The sequence below is a fragment of the Dermochelys coriacea genome, chromosome 6 (assembly GCF_009764565.3).
Source record: "Dermochelys coriacea isolate rDerCor1 chromosome 6, rDerCor1.pri.v4, whole genome shotgun sequence".
NCBI lineage: Eukaryota > Metazoa > Chordata > Testudines > Dermochelyidae > Dermochelys > Dermochelys coriacea.
In genome coordinates this window covers 61320119-61342077 of record NC_050073.1, presented here as the reverse complement: position 1 = coordinate 61342077, position 21959 = coordinate 61320119, and the positions used below count along the sequence as shown (strand labels likewise).

Genomic DNA, 21959 nt, shown 5'->3' with positions numbered 1-21959 from the left:
CGGGGAGCCTACCCCGACCGCTACTAGAACCCAGCTCGTCTATCATCGCAGGTCCTACACCGCTAACCAAGTCTTTTTAAGTTGGCCTGGTAGAGGCCTGCACTCCCAGAGCAGACGGATGTGAGCTGCTGCTATGCGAAAGTCCCAGCGGCTGTGATCCAGTCACTGCCCTGAAGCTCTACGTGGCTGTGGCTGGCTACCCTCAATCTGTAGGACCCACAGGCCCCTACTCCCGCGAGGCTGCCGCGGCTGGGGTGGTGTAGGGCAGCGGGCTCATACAGCCCAGCAGCAGCCCACGAGCCGCGAGACCCTGCTGCACCCCACGGAAGCCGCAGAGGCAACGAGGGAGATGGCCTGTGACCGCTCTGGGGGGGGGGGCGCGAGCTCGCCCCCCTGAGGTGTCCCATGGGTTCGCTAGTGACTCACACCGCCCCCAAGAGCGGTACATAGGGGCAGCCCCGCGGTAATCCAGCCAAACGCCACTTGCCGCGGTTACTGCTGATACGCCACCCCTCCGACGCCGCCCTAAGCGCGCGCCCGTCGACGTGACGTCGACTAAATCTGCTGTTCGACGGCGGCGTCTTACTTTAACTGCCCTCCCAACCAATGGCAAACAAACAAATGTTCTCCGCGGGGCCAATTGCCCAATCCAAATGAAGCGTTTAATTTCATGGTACACGCCCACATCCTCCGAGCCATGCAATGAAACGAGCAACACAGAGAATAGACTCCTCCACCGCAAAGAGGCAGAAGGGGCGGTGCTCTGGCGGTTTAACTGACGTGGACCCTCAGGCCAATGAAAAATCAGCACTAAGGGGGCGTGGGGCCAACTGTTGTCCCCTGCCTGTAAGCGCGAGACATCAGGAACGGGTGGGCGGGGATTTCCCTGAGAGGGGCGTGGCTGAGTATCTTCAATCAGGTAGGGGAGGTCCTGATGGACAATCTCCTCAGCCAATAGAGATGATATCTGGCAGAGGAGGGCAGGGCCCGCGCTCCCGAGCAGAAGCTGCGGGAGAGGAGAGTCAGGTGGCTGAGGATGCACGGCAGTAAGAGGTGGGGGATGCAGCAGCAGCGGCGGCGGCGGCTGAGGAGCGCCCGGCGCTTGCCCGTGCCTGTCCCTAGACTGGGCTAAGGAAGCCCCCACTGACCGCCGCCCGTACCCGATGCGCTGCCTGGAGGCGCCCCTGGGTCCGGCTGCATGAGCAGTGGACGCGGCGGCGCCCGGCTTCTGCGGGCGCCTCCCCCTATGGAGCAGCCGCTCCATGGAGCCCTTCACAGCGCGCAGCACCAGTCCGCAGCCGGAGGCGGGGGCCGACGGCGGCGGCGGCGGCGGCAGCAGCAGCAGCCCGGGAGAGGAGCCCCTTCCGGGCGGGCCGCTCTGGACCGCAGTGTTCGAGTACGAGGCGTGCGGCGACGACGAATTGAGCCTGCGGCCGGGGGACGTGGTGCAGGTGCTGTCCCGGGACTCGCTCGTGTCTGGGGACGAGGGCTGGTGGACGGGGCGGATCGACCAACGCGTCGGCATCTTCCCCAGCAACTACGTGAGCAGCAGCGCGCACAGCCGCCGCCAGCGGGGCGCCCAGGAGCTGCGACCCCACTACCCGCCGTCCCCGGCCATACACCGTAAGGAAGCGGTGGGCCGTTGGCGGGGGGCGGGATGGGTATTATTGAGGGGTGGGAGACCCCCAGCGGTGGGCCCTGGTCCGGTCGTACTGGGGCGGAAAGGGGAGGGGGCGGCCTAGCCTGTCACCATTTCTTGTCTCTTAATTTTAGCCTGTAAGTGACATCAAGGAGTTGCTTCGTCTGGGCTGAGGAGCCTGCAAGGGGGTGGGTTGGGAGGCAGCTCCTCAGCCGCGGTAGGGCTGCTTGGTCAGGCAGTGCCAGGCTCCTGCTGCTCAAGTGTATGATTTATAACGACCTTGTCCTTAAAGTGTCTACACTGACTCCTCACCCACCCCATGGATTTTGGCATTGGTGTGGAATTATCTAGGCCAAGTGGGGCACACTGTCAATCTGGTACAGGGTTGGAGGTCACAGACACAGCTTTTTCGTCCTATTTATCCTGTCACTTGCAGCAGGGAGCTTGCAAGCTAGAAGTTAAGGTTCTAGGATCCTTACTTAGCAATAGCTCATGAAAGGATTTGATGCAGACGAAGTACTGTATACAATCCATCATGTCCTATCGGAGAGGTGCGGGGATCCCTGTAAAAAAAAAATTCAGTTTCTTTACTAGTACATTACATATCCTGTTCCACCAAATGTCACCGTTCTCCTTACCCTAACACACATTTCTTCCTTTTCCACATCTTTCTCTAATTTCCAGAGGACTACACCTCCTATATTCTAGGTGTAGGTCATCACATTGTTGTTTCATGAATTTGAATATCTATCACTTTTTGCTTAACTAACCTGTTTTCAAGATGGTATGGTCATGCATGATGATAAAAATTTCAGGGTTAAAGCTCCCAAGATTGTTTATGTAGTTTGGTGTTTCTCTCAATACACTTAGGGAAGGGTTGTTTGGAAAGAGACCAGTCAATTCTTAATTAGACATGTCAGTGTACTGCTGCTACTTATCCCATATATTCCTTTGTTAAAACTTACTTTTTTAAAAAGTCAAGTGTACTTTCCTAACCTAACATGTTGTATGTTAAAAGGCTGCTTTCCAGCCCTTTGTCCTTAAGATCAAACTCTGCTCTCAGATATGTGCACGAGTCTTATTGACACAAGATACTTAGGCCCAATCCTGTAATGATCCCTTGTGCCCACTCAGAGCCTTGTTGATTTCTTTGGGGCTCTGAAGGAGTGCACAGATCTCTCTGTGTGGAGTTCATTGCAGGATTGGGGCTGTTAGTTGCTCTGTAGCCTGAAGCCATTCCACGGTCTCTCAGTTTATTAACTGCTAGCTACAGTTGTGGAAAGCAAAACATTCTAGAATGTCTGCATCTAGAACATGTTTCTGTCTTCTCTGTTAATATCTTTTTCCATTAATGCTAGGAATTCAAACCCAAAATTAAGATTTTATTTTTTGAATAAGCTTATTTTGTTTAAAGCAGTGATAGAGTATACAAAAATGCTCATATAGGACAGTAAACTCCTTCAAGAAAGATCCGTGAAATGTCATTAAATGTCTTTCTCTCTGGCTTCCTGTATGCTCAAAAGTATGTAACTGGGATTAAATAGTAAATCATGCTGCCTATGGGAGAATCCTGGTTTACGAGCACCAAGAAACAGACACTGTTCAGATCATTAAAGCTGAGTGTTGGAGCAATGATTCTGCTCTCCTCTGTTTAGCAGCTGTATGGTTCAATCTTTCCATGCAGGGAACAGCCCAAATATTAAGTAGTATGCTAGATAGCTCTGAGGGAGGCGTGGAAAAGAATCCCTCCATCACAGAGCCATTTCTGCTTCCCTGAGACTGCCCAAGATCCTGTGGCCCTAACTTTTTATTGGGAGTGCAGAGGAAATGTACATAGCAATGGATTCTCCAACCCTGTTTCATTCGCAGTGCATTGCTGCTCAGAGAGCTGCTGTAGAGTACACCTCTTCCAGAAGCCCCAAATCCTGCTGTTCCACATGTACAGCAGAACTGTAGTGCCTCTGCTGTATAAGGCCTCTTTGCACTTCCTGCTGATAGGATTTGCCTCTATGCATTAGGGGTTTTGTGTGCCCTAGTGTCTTGTTAATAAGAAGTGATGGAATTTGATCAAGCTGTATACCCATTTGTTGTGTATGTGGCTGCTGTTGAATTGGGTTTTTACCTCAATGCTTGCAAAAGGTGCTGGACTGAAAGTCCTGGCAACTTTGTTCATGTAGATAGATGGAATAGCTTGGGCAGTAGCAGGACATTCTCTTCCACCACTCAGCCAATGTGCCTCAGTCCTAACTTGGACGGATTGCCTCAAGAGGTGAAAGGATAGGTCAGGTTCCATGCTCTGTTAATCCATGGCCTCTTTGTTGAGGCTGCCAGCAGGCATGCTGAAGGACTGTGAATGCCAATATGTATTGTGGACTCCAGTCCACTAGCAATTGAAATAATCATTGATGAAATGGTAATTATGCTCACGTTCAACTTAGTTTGGGTGTGAACCAGTGATCTACAGGCTCTGCAGCTTATCACCAGTCCTTTGATTGAGGAATCCGTATACCTTTCATCTACTTCAGTTTATTTGATTTCTCTGTTAATTCTTAGTAATGGTACTGTCTTGGGATTTAAGTATTGTTAAAATATTCTTTCACTTAATTTTTACAGTTTAGGAGAACACTACTTATTACCATTACATTTGAAATTAGAAAATGAGTTAGTACTTCCAGCAAGGTGAAGAAAAATGAGGATTTGTAACACAACTAGTTTTTTGTGTACTTCTATATCCTTGCACTACATTAGACCAACTCATACATCTCACCCAGTGGATTTTTGTAACTATCTTTATGAAGAATGAGAATCTAATCAGTCATAATACTTAATCCTGCTCTGAGTGCAAGGGACTGGACTAGATGACCTCTCGAGGTCCCTTCCAGTTCTGTGATTCTAGGATTGTCTTTTATTTTGTTGATTTCTCCAAAGGTAAACTCCTAGTTATTCCCTTAGATTTTCTTGCTTAGACTGTCCATAGGTGAAGGAAGATTGTGAGGTTGCTATCCCAATTTACCTGAAAGCAACATACAAATGGAAAATGAAACCGAAAACAAACTTTTAAGTTCATAAGTACTTTCTTATTCTAACTACAAACAAAGTTTTGCTGTGAGATGCAAGCTTATGTGTGGAGGAACAAAGACTCAGATAATCACTGGGCATAAAACCACATTCTGTTTCCAGCATGAGAGTATAACTTGCAAATCAGGATGGAATTACAAGATACAAACGTGGCAGTTCTGTCTCTCCCCTTCCTTGTGGAGAATCTGTCATGCTTTGGCTTTCTTTTTAATAACCCATTTCTTCCATCCACAGCACTGCCTTCTACATTTTCTGTGTTTCCTTTGAAAGTCAGTTTTTAGGGCAAGCTTTTGTAATGGAACAGAGCGTCTGGAAGAATTTTATTACTACATCCAGAACCACTTCTATTCCTTCCCCAGCTTTCGAGCCATTAACTAAACAAGATGCATTGCTAGAGGAACTGTCCATTCAGCACCCCTGAGGTCATACCTTTTCACTAGCGTGTGTAGGTTGATACCAAATCTGGGTGTAAAGATTTTGCTATATGTCTCAAGTTTCTCTAACCAATTAACTTCAGGCCAGCACTAATTCATCACTTTTCTGCACTCCTTTTCTCTACCTTTTTAGTTTACTAGCTAAAGTACATTTGGGATCCTATGATAACAGCTTCTCTAAAGCATTTTCAGAAGGTAGATTGTTGGGTCCATAAAGCTAGTTTTGTAGTTGTGTATCTGCACATAAAGTACATTTTAACTTCCCTTTTTCTCTCTAGAAGCAGGCTATAGGGAAACTGTGCAACTGCTGGAATTCAGCTGGAAGATTCAAAAAGTAGAAGAGGGGCACTGTTTCCTGTTTTTAATCTTCTTCTAGCAAGAGGTACCAGGGCTAGTCCTTGCACTGGAGAGCCTCAACACAACTGTAATAATACCTCTTAGGTGCTTTCAGTACCAAAATAATTGGCTCATGTCAGTTATTCCTCTTGTCTTAGAAAGCCTTGATTTAAAATATCACTTTTTTTTTTGGTCAGAAGCTGGTACTGTGATTTCTGCAGTCATGTAGATAACCAGTATTGGAACACCAAAGTGCCATTACTGTAGGAGTGACGTTGTCTCCATGTGTAGGAGAAGAAGGCTGTATACCGTTAGCTTTCCAGCTCTGTTCAACAGGGTGATTAAATGAAGAAAAATAGATCTTCAGAATGATAGACAAGTGTTACCTGGACTCCCTGTTTTAGGCTTTCTTTTTTTTTTTTTTGGTCTTTTGGACTACAAAGGACTTTTCCCTCTTGTATTGAAAGAGCCATAGGAGTCAAGAAAACTGTATGGGGTGAAAACTCTCGGTGCTGAAGGAAGGCAGTGTAATGCTAGATGAAATAGTTGAGGTGTTGAAGGTGAGAATTCTGTTGCGCTGGGTGCTATTGTGTAAGGAAGCTTTATAGCTAGGCAGAATTTGATTTTTATTAACAATTTTGGTGCATATTAATCTTTTAAAGCATTTCTTTTCAGTTTAAATTTTCAGTTGTGGGTAATTTGGGTGTGGGTCAGACAATTATTTAATGTTGAAATTCAAAAAGTTAAAAGTTTATGATTATTAAAACACATTATCAACAGCACATACCCTAAAATCAGTCTCTAAATTCTCAAGCAGCATTTTTCTGACTTTGCCTATCTGTAAAATTTGAGTATTATTGATGGAATTATTTTCTTGTGGATTTGTGTGTGTTTGGTGAAATTGATGTTTGCTGACATTCGCTGATTAAAAATCTAATCCTTCCAAGCCTAATTATAGCATCTCAGTCTTGCTTGTGTCTAATCCATGTTTCCTTGATCTTGGTCAGAAACAAGTCAACCAAAATTACAAAAAAACTTAATTTTGTGCAATCACCAGTCTGTTGAGCCAGTATATATAATTCAAGGTTCTGTTGGGTTGTGTTTGGGTGTGTTTAAATAAATCTTTAAAATGATGACCCTCTGGTTTTCCATATTAAATATTTCCTTATCAAAGACACATTATGTGTTGGTCCAAAGATGACTTTTCTTATCAGTTCTGCAACCTCAGTGTGAAGTCTGACAATCCAGCTGTGCTGTCTGTCAAATAATGTCAGTGACATCAGAACTCTGCTGACAATTCTGTTGACCTGTTGGGCAGACAGCCCTGCAGCCTATGCAGCCAAACAGTAGTGAAAACATGTTTGTAGCAGTTGAATAAGCATAGACACAGAAGGAGCAAATGCAATTTTTGTTTGCTTTTGACTAAGTCTATAGCACTGGCTACTATGTGAATAGAGTGTAATCCAGGAAATTAAAAAAAAATAGTATTTTAACAGCATTTATTTGTGTCAAACTGTGAATGTATTAATAAAGGTGTATCACAAACTAAACACACTGCCTGAAGATAAAGTTCAATGAACTTATGTGCAGATGAAGAACATTTTGTACTCCTGAGGGCATTCTGCACCAAAAAATTAAAAATTCTGCACACAATATCTTAAAATTCTGTAAATTTTATTTGTCAAATAAATGTGGAGGCTCCAGCATGGCATTGGAGAGCACAGGCCACTGGCTGCACAGAGGTGGGAGATCACTCTGCAAATCCTGCCCTGGGACATGGACTCAGTGGTGAGGCTGCACCCAACCCTGACACAGCACAAGTACTGGACCTGCCCCAGAAACACTCCAGGGCCTTGCCCCTCCATGCCAGGTGCACCAGGTGTGGGCAGGCAGGCTCAGTCCAGCAGGATCCAAGTATGGAAGGGCTTAGTGTGGGGGGGATCCAGATGTGGGTTGAGAGGTTTCTGTGTGGGGCAATCTGGGTGTGGGCAGCTCAGTGGGGGATCCGAGGGCAGGGAGGATCTGGATGCACAGGGGCCTGTTGGGTGGTTCTGGGTGCAACTGTAACGGGACTCAGCAGGGTGTGTGAGGGGATAGAGCTCAGCAGGGGGGGTGTATGTATAGGGGTTTACTGAGGGGGTTGCTGGGGGAGTGGGGCTCGGTGGGGATTGGGTTGCAGGTGGCTCAGTGGGCTGGTGTGGGTTCAGAGGGGTTCATCGGGGGGGTGAGGTTCAGAGTGCAGTGGGGGGAGGCTCAGTGGGAGGGTCTGGGTATGCACGGGGGTTAGATGGATGGGGGAGCAGTTCCCCATGCAGTGATCCCTCCCCCTGCAGCTGAGGAGTGATGTGCGCAGGAAGCGGGGCAGCGGTAGTTTTGCAGAGCTTCCTGCAGCCTGGGGAAAAATCTGGGGGCGGATCTTATCCAGCCCCGGCTGCTGTGCAGGGGAAGAGGAAGTGCTGTCTTGCCCAGCCCAGCCAGGACTAGCAGCTGAGCCTGTCACAGGGTAGGAGCCACCAGTTTGGTCTTTCCCAGTCCTGCCCCCTTCCCCACAGTGATTTACATCTCTGCTGGCTGCCCTGGGCACCCAAAACGTACTGCTGAGGCGGGGGGGGGGGGAGTCGCGTGGCTGCTTTTTGGCTTCCCTTTGCTTCCCCATTAGAAAGTCTTTTTTTTTTTTTTGGCAGGGAAGCAAAGAAATCTGCAGGGGGACATGAATTCTGCACATGCGCAGCAATGCAGAATTCCCCCAGGATTAATTTTCACCATGTGTTTTACAAAGTATTTATAAAAATTTGCCAGCCCCCAGAAGATCTCTCAGATCATAGTAGAGAGGCACAGAGCTATCTTTTTCATTCTTACTGTTTAAGGGTGAGTCTAGTAAGTAGTTCACTTATGGCTTCTATTAGAGGTTGACTTATTTTATAAGGATGGCATTGGGCATCGCAGACTTTTCCATGTATGAAGTAGTGGTTGAGTAATTCTTAAGAACAGTTTAACATTTATTTTTCTCTCCCCATAGTACTGGAGATTGACTTCTCAGAGCTGTTTCTGGAGGAAATCATTGGCATAGGAGGCTTTGGAAAAGTCTATCGAGCTGTTTGGGAAGGCGACGAAGTTGCTGTCAAGGCAGCTCGTTATGACCCTGACGAGGATATCAGCCAGACCATTGAGAATGTCCGCCAAGAGGCCAAACTCTTTGCTATGTTAAAGCATCCCAACATCATTGCCCTCAGGGGAGTGTGTCTGAAGGAACCTACCCTCTGCCTGATCATGGAGTTTGCCCGTGGTGGGTCGCTAAATAGGGTGCTGTCAGGTAAAAGGATCCCCCCAGACATACTAGTCAACTGGGCTGTCCAGATTGTCAGGGGAATGAATTACCTGCATGATGAAGCGATTGTTCCTATTATCCACCGTGACCTCAAGTCCAGCAACAGTAAGTACTATGCATTGTGTGGCCAGGGTTGGGATTGGGTTTTGAAAGGGAGTAGTAAAGAAGGAGGAATATTGCTAATTTAAATCCTGTGTTGTGAACCACTGTATCCTCTAATGCAATCCATTGGAGGTAAGAAAACTGAGTGTTGCAAGGAAGCTAAGTTCTCAGCAACATGGTGGTAAGCATCTTATAAACAAAGAGTTAGAGCAAGTGTTAATTTTACAGTGTCAGTCATGTACTTTGCAGAGGTAACCAAGTTGCTTGCATGCAGTAAAGGACAATATTTCCCCAATAGGAAGCATATTTATACAGTGAGCTAATATACATACTTATTTACAAACAACCAATACTCCTGAGACCTCAAAAGAAGTTGAATTGAGTCACTTCAGCATATATCAGTATATAGGAAAGTACCACTGAATTTAAAATGCAAATTTGCATTATCCTTTGGTAGGATAATGAGCCTAGTTAAACCTGAGGTAAATGTAAGTAATACTTAATATTAGGAACATAGGAATTGCCCTACTGGATCAGGCCAGTGGTCCAGATGTGGTTGAGTTTGCTGTTTCTAACAGTGGCCAGCACCAGATGCTGCAAAAAAAAGTACAAGAAACCTTACATTTGGCAAATGTGGAATGATCTACTCTCATTATTAGGTCTCCCCCAATCCCTTATAATTAGAGATTGGGATTAAGATCTGAAGCATAATGTTGCTTTCAAATTTGTTAGCATTAACTGTTATAAGTTTAGATATCCTCATCCCTGTAAATGTCCAATCCCTTTTTGAATCTTAAGTTTTTGACCTCAGGGAAATTCTGTGGCTATAAATTTCATAGTTGAATTAGGAGTTGTATGGAAAAAGTGTTTAGTCTTTGTTACATTTTTAATCAATTGAATGTCCCTCTGGTCTTGTGTTTCAAGACAGGGAGCACAGAAATTCTCAACCAACTTTCTCTATAACATTAATTCTTACATACTGCTGTCATTGCTCCTTTTAGTCATCTCTTTTCTAAAGTAAATAATCCCAGTTTTTAAATGTCTTCATAGGAGAGTTTTTCCCAGAATCCTAAACATTTTCATTTCCCTTCTGTGTTGTGGATGTGTTAAAGGCATATTAGTAAATGCTTTGAAGTGAAGAGTTGACCAGAGTAGGTCCTAGCTCTGATGCTGACCTATTCTTGAATTGTTGTGCCTGTTTTCTCCATCTGTAAGAAAACATTTATTTGCCTATTTGATAAGGAGGCTGTGAGACTTCATTCATTAACGCTCTCAGAACATTTTGAATTATTCAGTGAAAGGTACCCTAAAACATAAAACTTATTTTTAAAACTCCTTTTGTCTGCACATTTCATTTTGAATTCGTTGAGTCTAAAAATTTAGAGCCATTGCCAGCTGCATGACAAGTTAAGTACCTCAGCAAAGCACAGATTTTTGTTCAACATCGGAGAGGGATAGAGAAGCAAAATGTTATAGCTTATCTGTACCATCTGTTCTGTGAAGAGCAACAGGAAATGTTGGCAAAGTAAATTGGTGGCGCCTGCTCCACTGCAGATGAAGTCAGGCCAACTGAGATGCGAGATAATTTTTCAAAAATCCCACCCAACCTGATTTGGGAGGAAACAGTACGTTAAGTATTAAGGGGGGGGGGAGAATGAGTGAGTGCCTGGATGAGGTAAAGGCAAAGTGAATATGAAAATTATTTTTCAAGTCAAGAGGCCTCTCTTGTTGAGAGGGAAAGGCTGAGAATTTATTGCATCACATGCTGTGCAGCTGTGCCATTTAGGCCTGCCCAGCAGCACTCCATTGAGGACTGTGAGTTAAAGATGCTATCAGAAAAAAAAATACAGGAACATTGGAAGGGGAAAAGTTTCTGCTCTAACCCAGCAAGATCTGCAGAAAGCAGCAAGGACAGTAAACAAGCTAAATACCAAGGTTAGTAGTGGAGGAAGGGGTGTTAAAATAATGGAATCTTATTACAGATAATCTATTTCCCACAGTTTGCAAATATGGAAACAATCTAATTGGTACTACAACTATGGACTCAGCATAGTATAGATGCTTGATTGCTCAGTTTTTTAAAGTTTATCTATCAAACTATATAACTGCAATGAGTAACTTTGTTTTTATTGTTTTACATCCAGAAGAGAGTGTACATATCTATGAAATATTTAAATTCACAGATTATTTTGGCATTGAGGACACAAATCAAGTTGGAAACTTTATTTTCCTGTGATGCATGGTGTATGACCTTCAGAGCCTCAGAGTTTAGAAAGAGTTCATGTTTGAATGTATACTTTGTGTAGATATTAACAAACGAGCTTTTGGAAAAAAATTATGGAATATTTTTGAGGGACTGAATCGTTTAATTGGTAGGTACTGGAGAAGCTGTATCTTTCAGAGTAGAATCCTATTTCTATACCTTCCAAAGGTTTTAAAAATAATGGGCTTGGACTTGTTCTTTGGGAAGATTTCACAGGTTGGCTGACCCTCTTCTAAGGGGTATTGGCCCAGCCTTGCCTGTGACAGATCAGCTGCCCTTCCAGCTGATAGGGCCATCTGATAACTAGCCTATTTAATTATTAGACCTAACTAAGAAGGGGCCATGGGCTGCCTACAAAAGAGCTGTGAGAGCTCAGTTGGGAGAGGAAACTGCAGAAGGACAGTTTACGCCTATGGTAGGTCCTGTAGACGGGTAACTCCTAGATAAATCACCTGAAGGAGGATTGAGTAGTGTTGCAGGAGGGAGGCTGGCTCCTGTGATTGGGAGCTCTGAGGATCTGATATGAGTGGTTTGATTGCTTTGTGGACAGTGTCAGAAAACAAATGTAATCCTTAAAGATGGCTGACCCTGCACTCATGACTTTTGAGAGATCTGTGCCGTCTTTAGGGTGCATAGATATATTGCTGCAAGTGACTTCCAATTGTATTGTAATGGACAGACTTGGAATCTGTTAGGCAAGCTTTCTAATGGTTCCTTCAACGGGGTGTATAATTCCAATTATGTGACTGTGTAAGTACAGCAGCTGTTTTGGGATTTATCCCCTGCACAATGCCTTTTCTCCTTTTTTAAAAAAAAAAAAAAAAAAGTGGAGAAAGGTGTCTTTTTTTTTTTTTTTCAACCTCTGGTATGTTAATATGGTTTCCCTTTGTATTGCATAGTGTTTGAGAGGCTCAGAATTTATCCAGCATAAGGAATTAAACAAATTGGCCAAGACTTTCAGATACTGAGCACTCACCATCTTCTAGCCCTTTTGTGTTTCTAGTGGGATAAAGAAATTAACATAGCTTTTCTTGTTTACTTCTCTACTTATGCATCAGCCTTAGAGATGGCCGCACAGGAATAATGCCAATTAACTGATGCTGCAAGGAGCCAGCCAGCAAGGGATACTTGGTTGGTTCAGTAAAATATGGTTATTTTTTGCAATATATTGTGGGGTTATTTTTCAGATATTACTCATCCAAGATCTTAAAAGCACTTTACAAAAGTCAGTCTTTATTTTACAAAAAGTGAAACTGAAGCGCAAGGCGATTAAGTGATATGGTCAAGGTGATATAGTGTGGTAAGGGCAGAGATGAGAATAAAACCCAGAAGTTCTGATTCCAATCTTGTGTTTTGAATAGATCCTTCCTTTCTAACACATGGAATCTAAAAGGTATTGCAGTTTTTGGTGTATTGTGTAAAATATGAAATATCCATATCGATACTTCAAAGCTGCTGCTTTCTAATGACTTCCCATCACTGCTATGCTTTTGGCTCCCCTTTCTATAAAACTGTGAAACAAACCTCCTTTCCAAAAACTCCCAAATACAACTAACTTCAGCATGACTCTGAACAGCTGACCCAGCAATTCATAATATTAATTGATTTTAAAAAAATAGATGCAGAGCATTTAACCTTTATTTACAGGTAAGTATCTTAAATCCAGGTCAAGGGTAATAGTGACTGAAATTTGTTACTGTTTGATAGGTCTGTATGAAATGGTGGCCTCAATTAATTTTCTAGGTATAGCATAGCCCACTTACAACTAGCCCTCTTCCTGACAGTCTCATCAGAGGGAAAAACTGAGTGGACATGAAACCACTGCCTTTCTCTCCCCTCTTCCCACCCTCAATCGCCACAATCCCAGAGTTGGGTGGGTGTGTGTGTGTGTGTGTGTGTGTGTGTGTGTAAAAACCGCTGACCAAACTCTCCCGGACTTTCAATCTGGCATCTTCCATCAGAATTGAACTTGCTCACCAACACTACTTTCTTTAAAAAGGTAAGATTTCTATATAAGGTGAGGGAGGCTGTTTTATGAGGTAATCAGAGTTATTTGCTCTTGGGCATAGAGATTGGTGCCTCCCCGCCAATATGAGGGTGAGAGGTGGGAGCATGTCACTTTCTTGCCGATAAATTGGCGTGCTAATTTTACACACATACATGTAGGTTCAGTGGGGAGTGCAGGGAGCACTAATTAGTTCTGAATTTTTTAAGATCATAAAGGTGAGCAAGAATATATACTTCTGGAGACCTGTGACCAACTTGAGGAATATTGTAGACTGACCTTTCGAGGTTCTGTCCTTTGTCAGTTTGCCAGTCTTTGTGGATACATTTTACAATGCTGCTAGAAATCTACAGGATGTGGTGAACTCTCTACTCCTGCATTATTCTCTGCCAAAAAGAAGTCTTTCACTTACTACCCACTCATCAGTCACAACATTGGTTATCAGTCCTGAGGAATTATTTCCCTGTCTTCATGCAATTATATGCTGGTGCTAACTTTTTATTTTTGCTACTGATATATTGGAAAATCCATTCCTTAAGACTTTCAAGAGAGTGGGAAAGTTTCAGTTAGGGACTCTACCTTGGTTCTTTGTTTTTCTTAACTTGTCTAAATTAATGGCACTTCTTTTTTCTTAAGGAGATTATACAGATACTTTCTTGTTTTCAATTATACAACTTTGAAGGCAGTTGTTACTCTAATTCTGTGATCTAAGGGGGGAGCTGTTAATTTCATTTTGAAAAGTCTTTTGATTCAGTATTAAAATATTACATTATACCAATTCTAAGTCACATGCTCAAAATGCAGAGACCATATGGGGTATTTGATACCCATGAGACCAGTCTGAATAAAACCACCAAATATTATTAAGACAAAACTGAGCAAACAGACATTCTTTGAGCAGAAATAGAATTACCTACTGGAAGAGTCAAAATTCTATTCATATTAAACAAGGTTGTATTTTTAAACCTAGTTAATACCTGATTGCTGCAGGGTCTGAGATTCTGCTGTATAATAACTGTTGATAGATTATGACTTAATGATAATTGCTGTGTAGTGAGACCACATGAGATATAGATATAATATTGATGGGGTGGGGGAACTAGGTGATTCACCCTACCACCTCTTCTGTATAACAGGGCTTCCTATTGGTTCTCTTTATTGGGTGTGCTTGTGGTATGAAAGGGAGGAGACAGACTAACCTTTAAGGGGGAACTGACTGCATTGTGGCAGGAAGCCTTTTACCTTCCAGAGCCCTCATTTGTTTCCTGGTAATAGGTAGGATCAACTCTGTGCACTCCCATCAGGTTGCTGCCTCTCCTGTCTTGGGATTTGAGTGTTTTTTGTTTTTTTTGTTTTAATTGTAGCATACAGTCAGGTGGTGATGCTAATAGTACTGTCAACTGTAGTTTGCAGTCCATCATGGATCTGTGAGCATCTCTGTAGCCACTGTTTAGAAGCATGGAGTTAGTTCCATTTTCTGTTTAATATTTAAATCTAACTTCGATTTTAACGTCAACTTATAGGGTAGTGCATTTATACTGATACCTAGGGCCCAACGAAATTCATGGTCCATTTTGGTCAATTTCACGGTCATGGGATTTTAAAAATCATAAATTTCATGATTTCAACTATTTAAATCTGAAATTTCATGTTGTTGTAGCTGTAGGGGTCCTGACCCAAAAGGAGTTGTGGGGAGGTCACAAGGTTATTGTAAGGGGAGTTGCGGTACTACTACCCATACTTCTGCACAGCTGCTGGTGGCGGCACTGCCTTCAGAGCTGGGCAGCTGGAGAGTGGCGGCTGCTGGCTGGGAGCCCAGCTCTGAAGGCAGAGCCACCACGAGCAGCTGCACAGAAGTAAGGATGGCATGACATGGTATTGCCACCCTTATTTCTGTGCTGCTGACTGCAGAGCTGGGTCCTCACTCAACAGCCGCCACTCTCGGAAGCACAGAAGTAAAAGTGGCATTGTATGCTATTGCCACCCTTAATTCTGCGCTACTGCTGGCGGGGTGCTGGCTTCGGAGCTGGGTGTCTGGCCAACAGCCGCCGCTCTCTGCCCGCCCAGCTCTGAAGGCAGCACAGAAGTAAGGGCGGCAATACTGTGACCCTCCTAAAATAACCTTGTGACTCCCTTCCCCTTCCCCTTCCCCTGCCCCCGGCAACTCCCTTTTGGGTCAGGATCCCCAATTTGAGAAACACTGGTCTCCCCCAGTGAAATCTCTATCATATAGAGTAAAAGCACATAAAAGACCAGATTTCACGGTCCATGACGTGTTTTTCATGGCCACGAATTTGGTAGAGCCCTACTCATAGCTATGGGGATATACCGACCCTCAGTTACTGTGGTGCTGTGCTGTGGTTAGGGAAGGAGGATAAGAGAGAGATCTCACACTGCATATAAGAAAAAGAAAAGAAAACTGCACAAAGTGGAAACGTGATGGCAAATGTAGCAACAAATCTATTCCACTTTACCTTTATATTTCCAGCTGGAGATGGCGCCTGCTGAAGCTTTGTCAAATATAATAAATATATATAGACACTATTATAATAGACCTATACTTTCAAAAAGTCTTAGTGGACCTAATTAAGAAAATGTCATTAATGTGATTCCTGCCTGATACTCCCATGACATTGCTGATGTTTCTTGATTTTGCTGTCTTCATTCCAGGAAGTCCCTTTATCCCCAAACTTTCAAGATGATATGATTTGAGGAAGAACTGAGCTGGCTTCTAGACTTAATTATTTCCCATGGAACACTTAAATGATGATAAAGTGCAGGCTAATTCAAGCCTAAAAAAGAAAGGTGCTCTAAACGAAGCAATTGGCAGGAATTGAATCTCAATCCACAAAGGAGAAACTCCACTTTTTTCCAGGGTTCGTTCTCTCTCTCTCTCTCTTCCCCCCTCCCCCACAACATTCAAGATGTTTTTACACTAAAACAAAAAAAACTTACTTCACCCGAGCTGAGTGAAATATATCAATTCTAAATTTATCATGGCTCTGGAGGCCTTCCCCTTCCCCCATTAAGCATTAGTTCTTTAGTGTTACCGTACAGTACAGCTTAAACTCCAGGAAGCTATCACATTCATCACATCCTCCAGACTGATAGAATGGGACAGCTGGCGAGCTTTGCTGGACTCACACAAGTCTGATAATTAAAATGCTTTTGCTTCCACGATGTAGGCAAATATGTTCCCCCTTTTAATATAGCTGATGCTGGATAGGGTTGGGTGTGGGAGAATATCTGCTTGTTAGCAGAATCGGCGTTCACATCATGTTTTTTCTTTCCAAATTGTGGAATTTCGAGGGTGGCCAATGAAGTCCTTGCTACAGAATCTTTTAAAATGCTTAACTTTTGGGGCTAAAGTCACACCTGGTGTAAGAAGACACAGTCCCCGTGAACTAGTGGCAAAGTATCCAGCACAGCAGGTGGTGACGGCCTGTAATGATGTAATGAGGGGGAGTATGCATATAATGTGTAGGGAAGCCCAAACCTAGTCCATATGCAAGTCTGTTACTCACTTCATGTACAGTAGTTGGAAGAATTTCTTTCCTAAATGCAGGATCACCAAGAACAAATTGCACAAGGAAATGATTCAGTCATTCATGAAGCAGAATTATTTAGGCTGAGTACTTGAAAATTGGAGTAGGGATGAAGTTTATTTTAGTAAATCAGTGAAACGTGTTTTGATGAGAAGTTTATATATACAAAACATTGAAGGTTGTTTTATTTATTAAAATACATTTTATATGCTGTTTAAATTCCAGTTACCATCCTATGCAGTTTGACACAAATCATGAACAAAAAGTTACTTCACTAGTAAATAGTGATATATCATTCACCATTTTCTAATATACTAAAGGTTTTACAATTAATAAGAATCTGAAAATATTAAGCTATATACTGCTTAAATAAAGGTGTGTATACACAGTGTACCCTTGTAGGCCTGGTCTACACTACATGGTTAAGTTGACATAAACTGCTTTGTGTCAACCTAGCTGTGGAAGTGTTTTCACTTAATTTTGGCTCCTGCTAAAGTAAGTGCCTCTCCACACTGATTTGGTAACACCACTGCCCTAAGCAGCGTAGAGTCATGGTCGATATATGAAATTGACAGTGTCTGTGTAGATGCTGCATTGCTTATGTTGACTGTTACTGGCCTCCAGGAGCTGTCCCACAGTGCCCCACACTGACAATACAAGCGCTCCTGGTGAGGATGCATACCACTGACACAAGGAGCCAGGTGTGCACATACAAATGATTTAATAACTGCGGTGGCTGTATGGTGACATAATCTAGGTCGACAAATTTTTGTAATGTAGATATGGCCTTACATTTGGAAGGTTTTTTTCTTGCTGTGCTGCAGATAACAGCTCTGAGGCCATCTCTTACCCTTCAGCATCTCTTAGACTTCATATTGATTCCCTTTAAGAAAGAGGGTTCTTTTAAGCTATACAGCTTCATAAAAATGTCTGAGGCAGCATGGTCTAATGCAGGGGTCTCAAACTCCCGGCCCATGGGCCATCTGTGGCCCGCAAACCTCCCCCATTTTATATGCCACAGGACTCCAGCAGTTTTGAGGCCTGGGCTCTCCCTTGGCCTCACCTGCTGCCCACGGGTGCTCTCCCCAGGGGCCCCGGCAGCACAGTGGAGCTGAACAGCATCTGTTTGCTCGCTCCAGTGGCTGCCGGCCCTGCCCTGGGGCGGGGCAGGGCTATGCCTCTGTGGGCAATGGGGAAGCTGCAGGGGCAGTGCCTGGGGGCAGCAGCACACAGAAGCCCCCCAGCTTGCCCTGCCTAGGAACCCCAAGTAAGCACCACACCCCCGACCTCCTCCCAGAGCATGCATCCCCACCCCTTTCCCACACCCCACCTCCTGCCCCCACACTCCCTCCCACAGCCTGCACCCCAATCCCCTACCCCAGACCACCTCCCCTGACCCAAACGCCTTCCCAGAGCCTTAGGCAGTTGGGGGGTGGGTTCTGGGTGGCATGAGTGACATTACTGGCCCACTGGGAGGATTTGAGGACTGGTACTGGCCCTATGGTAAATTGAGTTTGAGACCCCTGGTCTAATGGCTAGGAGTGATGATTGGATTCTGATTCTGACTCCAGCAGTGACTTGTTTTGGGCAAGTAACTTAACCCCCATTTCCTTATCTCTAAAATGGTAGTAATACAATAATTGGACACTAAGCCCAGTTCTGTACAGTGCTTTGAGTTCCTACTATAGAAGGTGCTATGTAAATTCTAACTGTTTCCAGGGCCCATAGCTTAATCACATCTCACAAGTGTTTGGTGAAGGTCAGCTTCTTCAAGCTAATGCCTGTTGTACTGATTTTCATATATTTGCCAGCAGTTAACACACACCAAATAGAATATACTTTTGTCAGGGATAGAGATTAGGAACCCATCCCATAGCCTCAGAAGCATTGGCAGCAACCCAAAAGGGAATGCTAAAAGAGGAATAGGCAAGTCCTCGTGTGAAATTATTTGCTTTCCTGTACCTTGCAATTCCCCTTCCTTTTTAGTGCATTCCCTCTGCTGACATCACAATGCACACTGTGCCGTTATTTGATGCTTGCCAACTAGTCCCAGATGAATACAGGTTTGAACTGCATTAGCAAATAGGTTTCCGGTCCTTATGTTCCAGACTCATTTAGCAGCATCATGCATAGGCTGATGAGGTGTGGTGAAGTGTAAACTGGAGAGTGCTAGGAACTAACCGTCTTGCAGGATTTTCTGCCATCTCTCGCCTGCTTGTGAGAGAATGTACATTCCAGACAGAGAGGATAGGGAACACTGATCTAGCTGCTGGCATGAAGGGGTGGAGGAGTTGCTAAGCGATGTGGTGATGCTATGAAGTAACTGCTATCCTTGCTATTCGGGTGTATATGAAAATGTTGGTCCATAGTTCTTAGTAGGAATGTAGGACTATACATTTGAAATATAGGGCTGTTGAACATAATTTTGTTTCTTTCCAGCCTCTTCACCTCCCTCCAAAATGCAATGAGCTAGTGGGATAGGTGTAGAAACTGCTTAGGGGAGTCAAGGGCTTGTATTCGTAAAACGTGCTCAGATGGTACAGGAGCCAAATGCTAACACTGTCATTGACATAAAAATTTGAGATTTATCCTGAATGAGAACATTCTGGAAAGATTTAAGGGATGAACTAAAACAGGAGAGAAAACACATTTATCTGAGTATCTGATCCAGACCTCTTCTATAGGGCTGGCTTGCTTACTTTCTCAACTCTTATCAGCCCTGACTTGTGCTGCAGCATCACATTTTCCCTTGCTTTACACATCTCCCCACTGTGGTCTATTTCCCCCGTTCCCACAAGTGTTGCTGCATTATAGGAACCTCCATTTTCTCAATCTCTTTCCCTCACCAGTTCCAGCTTGCACTGCTGGTGTTCACATATGTTTGTGTGTTTTACTTTTCCTGTTCTTTTCTTTTCCCTTTAGACATTGTTAGAAATGTTCCATCCTGAAACGCAAGCCATTTAATTAAAACAGCTTTTGACAATTAAATATTCTCATTCCTGAAAGAAAGCCCAAACACTTCTTGAATGGGTTGTGGAAAGTTGGACTGCCTTCCACTGGTGCGCATCTATAGGAAATTACCTGACCAAGGAGATAAGGGGTCAAGGAGAAAAAAGCCTATATTAAAACGTTCTCTAGGAATAACCTCAGACAGATGTACAAGCTCTGATTTAATAAAATAAGGTATACTTCTTGAGGAAGTCTGGGAAATTAAACACTGAACCCTGGCATTGGTGATGGCAGTGTGGTGTCAGTGCAATTCTTAGCTGGCTACTTCCCTCTGGAAAGGGGCTATTTTGCTCTCGGGTGACAGATGGCATCTGATAGGGTTAATGCTCTGTGAAGTGTTGCAGATCTTCAATGGCTAGTTAATTTAGCAATAGTGCAATGTAGATGTACTCCGAAACAGAGTGACCCTGGGTGAAATCAAGGGTGCTTACAATCGGATTAGCTGTTTTGATAAGGTGCTTTGTCAGTCAGCTTTTCCACCTCAAAGTCAGAAAATATAATTTAGTCTTCAGTTATTTTATAAAAAGAACAAGGAGTACTTGTGGGATCTTAAAGACTAACAAATTTATTTGGGCATAAATTTTATAATGCACTATGAATTAATTCAGAGCTGCCAACTATAAGGCCACTAGAAGGAGCTGAAGCCACCAAAACCAGGAGGTACTACCATGACCAGCAGTTAGTTCTGTATTTTGTGGGATGAAAACTGCACATAAGGGTGGGGAAGATGCTAATGACAAGGTGTTTTGCTCTGAATAATCAATTTGGGATGCTGCCTCCTTTCCTCACTCTGTCCTTTGCAAGAAGTTATGCATAGCTTTCAGCACAGACAAGCAAGGGGCTGCTTGAGGCCCTATTCGGGATTCTTGCTCACAGGAAGACTCAGTGTTTTCCTTAAGCAGTGGGACTAGAAAAAGAGGCAGCACTTTGCCACGTTATGCTGCCTTCCAGCATTGCTCTGGCAATCCAATGAGGAAAAATCTTCCACCTTTCTGCTGGCCTCTTCCTTCTTACTGGCAGTAGGTCAGTGTGGTTTGAACCCTTTCCTGCTGTGCCCATTTCCCTGCCTGGTCAAGGCAGTTAGATTGTTGTGAAGTGGACATGCAATTTTCTATCTGATCTTCCTCTCTAAAGACTTTTGGCTTTGCAAGTGATGAGGCTGTCCTTGTGACTGTAATAGAAAGTCTGCCTCATGCTTCTAGCTGGTGTTTTAAATGCCCAGTGGTGATGGCTGAAACATCAGGTTTCCAGCTCCAGTAGAAGTGTATGAACAGGATATGGGAGCAAAGAAAAGTGGTTTTGTCCTTAAAAGCCTGTTTCTTCTCCCTGCACCAGGCCTAATAACTTTTCTTTTGAAACTTCCCTGCTATTACAGGAGTTCATCCAGCTGTTGAGGTCCCTTTCCACTTGCCGTGATCCCCCATCCACCAAACCTACTCTGAACACATCTAACATAAAGTAAACCTTTATGCATAGTGGCTAGGAGGGGAGGGAGTCTCTCCCTCCCCACCACTCTCCATATGTAACAGCCACACTTCCAAGTCTGGAAGCCTCCTGCTCTGTCCAGTAATGCCCTGTACCTTGAGTAGCTGGTAAGGCCTGAATGGCTATGCCCAAATTGAAGTGTCCCTGTGTTCAAGCTCAAAGTGTTACCAATGTTTCTGATCCATGAACAACTTGTAAGTACTCTGCAGTGCAATTCAGAGCATGATGGGAAGGAGACTAGAAGGCCAAAAAAAGAGGGAAACCTTTCTAAAGCTACCAGTTAATATGGAATGATGAAGAGCAGGTATTACTTCCTTCTGTGTCTGCAGCAGATGTAACACTTTCCATAGCAGAATGCACATATTGCCACCTGTTCCTCTGCATTCACTCCTGTGCATGTATAACCCCGCCAATGTCTGTTTAGTTATTTATAATGGCCTGCATTACCATAATAACAGAGTGCCTCATGCACAACTCATTGCTCTTCCTGTCACTTTGGCTGACACACACACACGCGCGTGCGCGCACACCCCAACCAATTATTGTAGAAATAAGGATATTCCAAAACCAAATTCTTATTGTGGTAATCTTATTCCTTGTTTATCAACATAGCTGTGAAAGAGTGTTATAACTGCAAGGGTTAAACACAGTTTGGAAATTATTAGTGAAGGCTGTTGGTGAACGTGCTCCTTAATAACTTTGTACTATTAAAAATGGAACTCAGTCCTTCTGTAG

General features: G+C 43.8%; 1 protein-coding gene across 4 annotated transcripts in view; it reads left to right on the top strand.

Moving 5' to 3' along the window:
* The first annotated feature begins 763 nt into the window (after window positions 1-763).
* MAP3K9 (mitogen-activated protein kinase kinase kinase 9) overlaps window positions 764-21959 on the top strand; it is a 78500-nt gene continuing 57304 nt past the window's right edge. Inside the window, exons 1-2 of one of the 4 annotated variants that reach the window (XM_043516128.1) lie at window positions 764-846; window positions 8507-8920. In XM_043516128.1, coding sequence (XP_043372063.1) covers window positions 8689-8920 — 232 coding nt within the window. In that variant the 5' untranslated portion in view covers window positions 764-846; window positions 8507-8688. Of the gene's footprint in view, window positions 847-989; window positions 1624-8506; window positions 8921-21959 lie in introns of those variants that run through there. The other 3 variants (XM_043516126.1, XM_043516127.1, XM_038406685.2) reach the window with 3 other exon arrangements.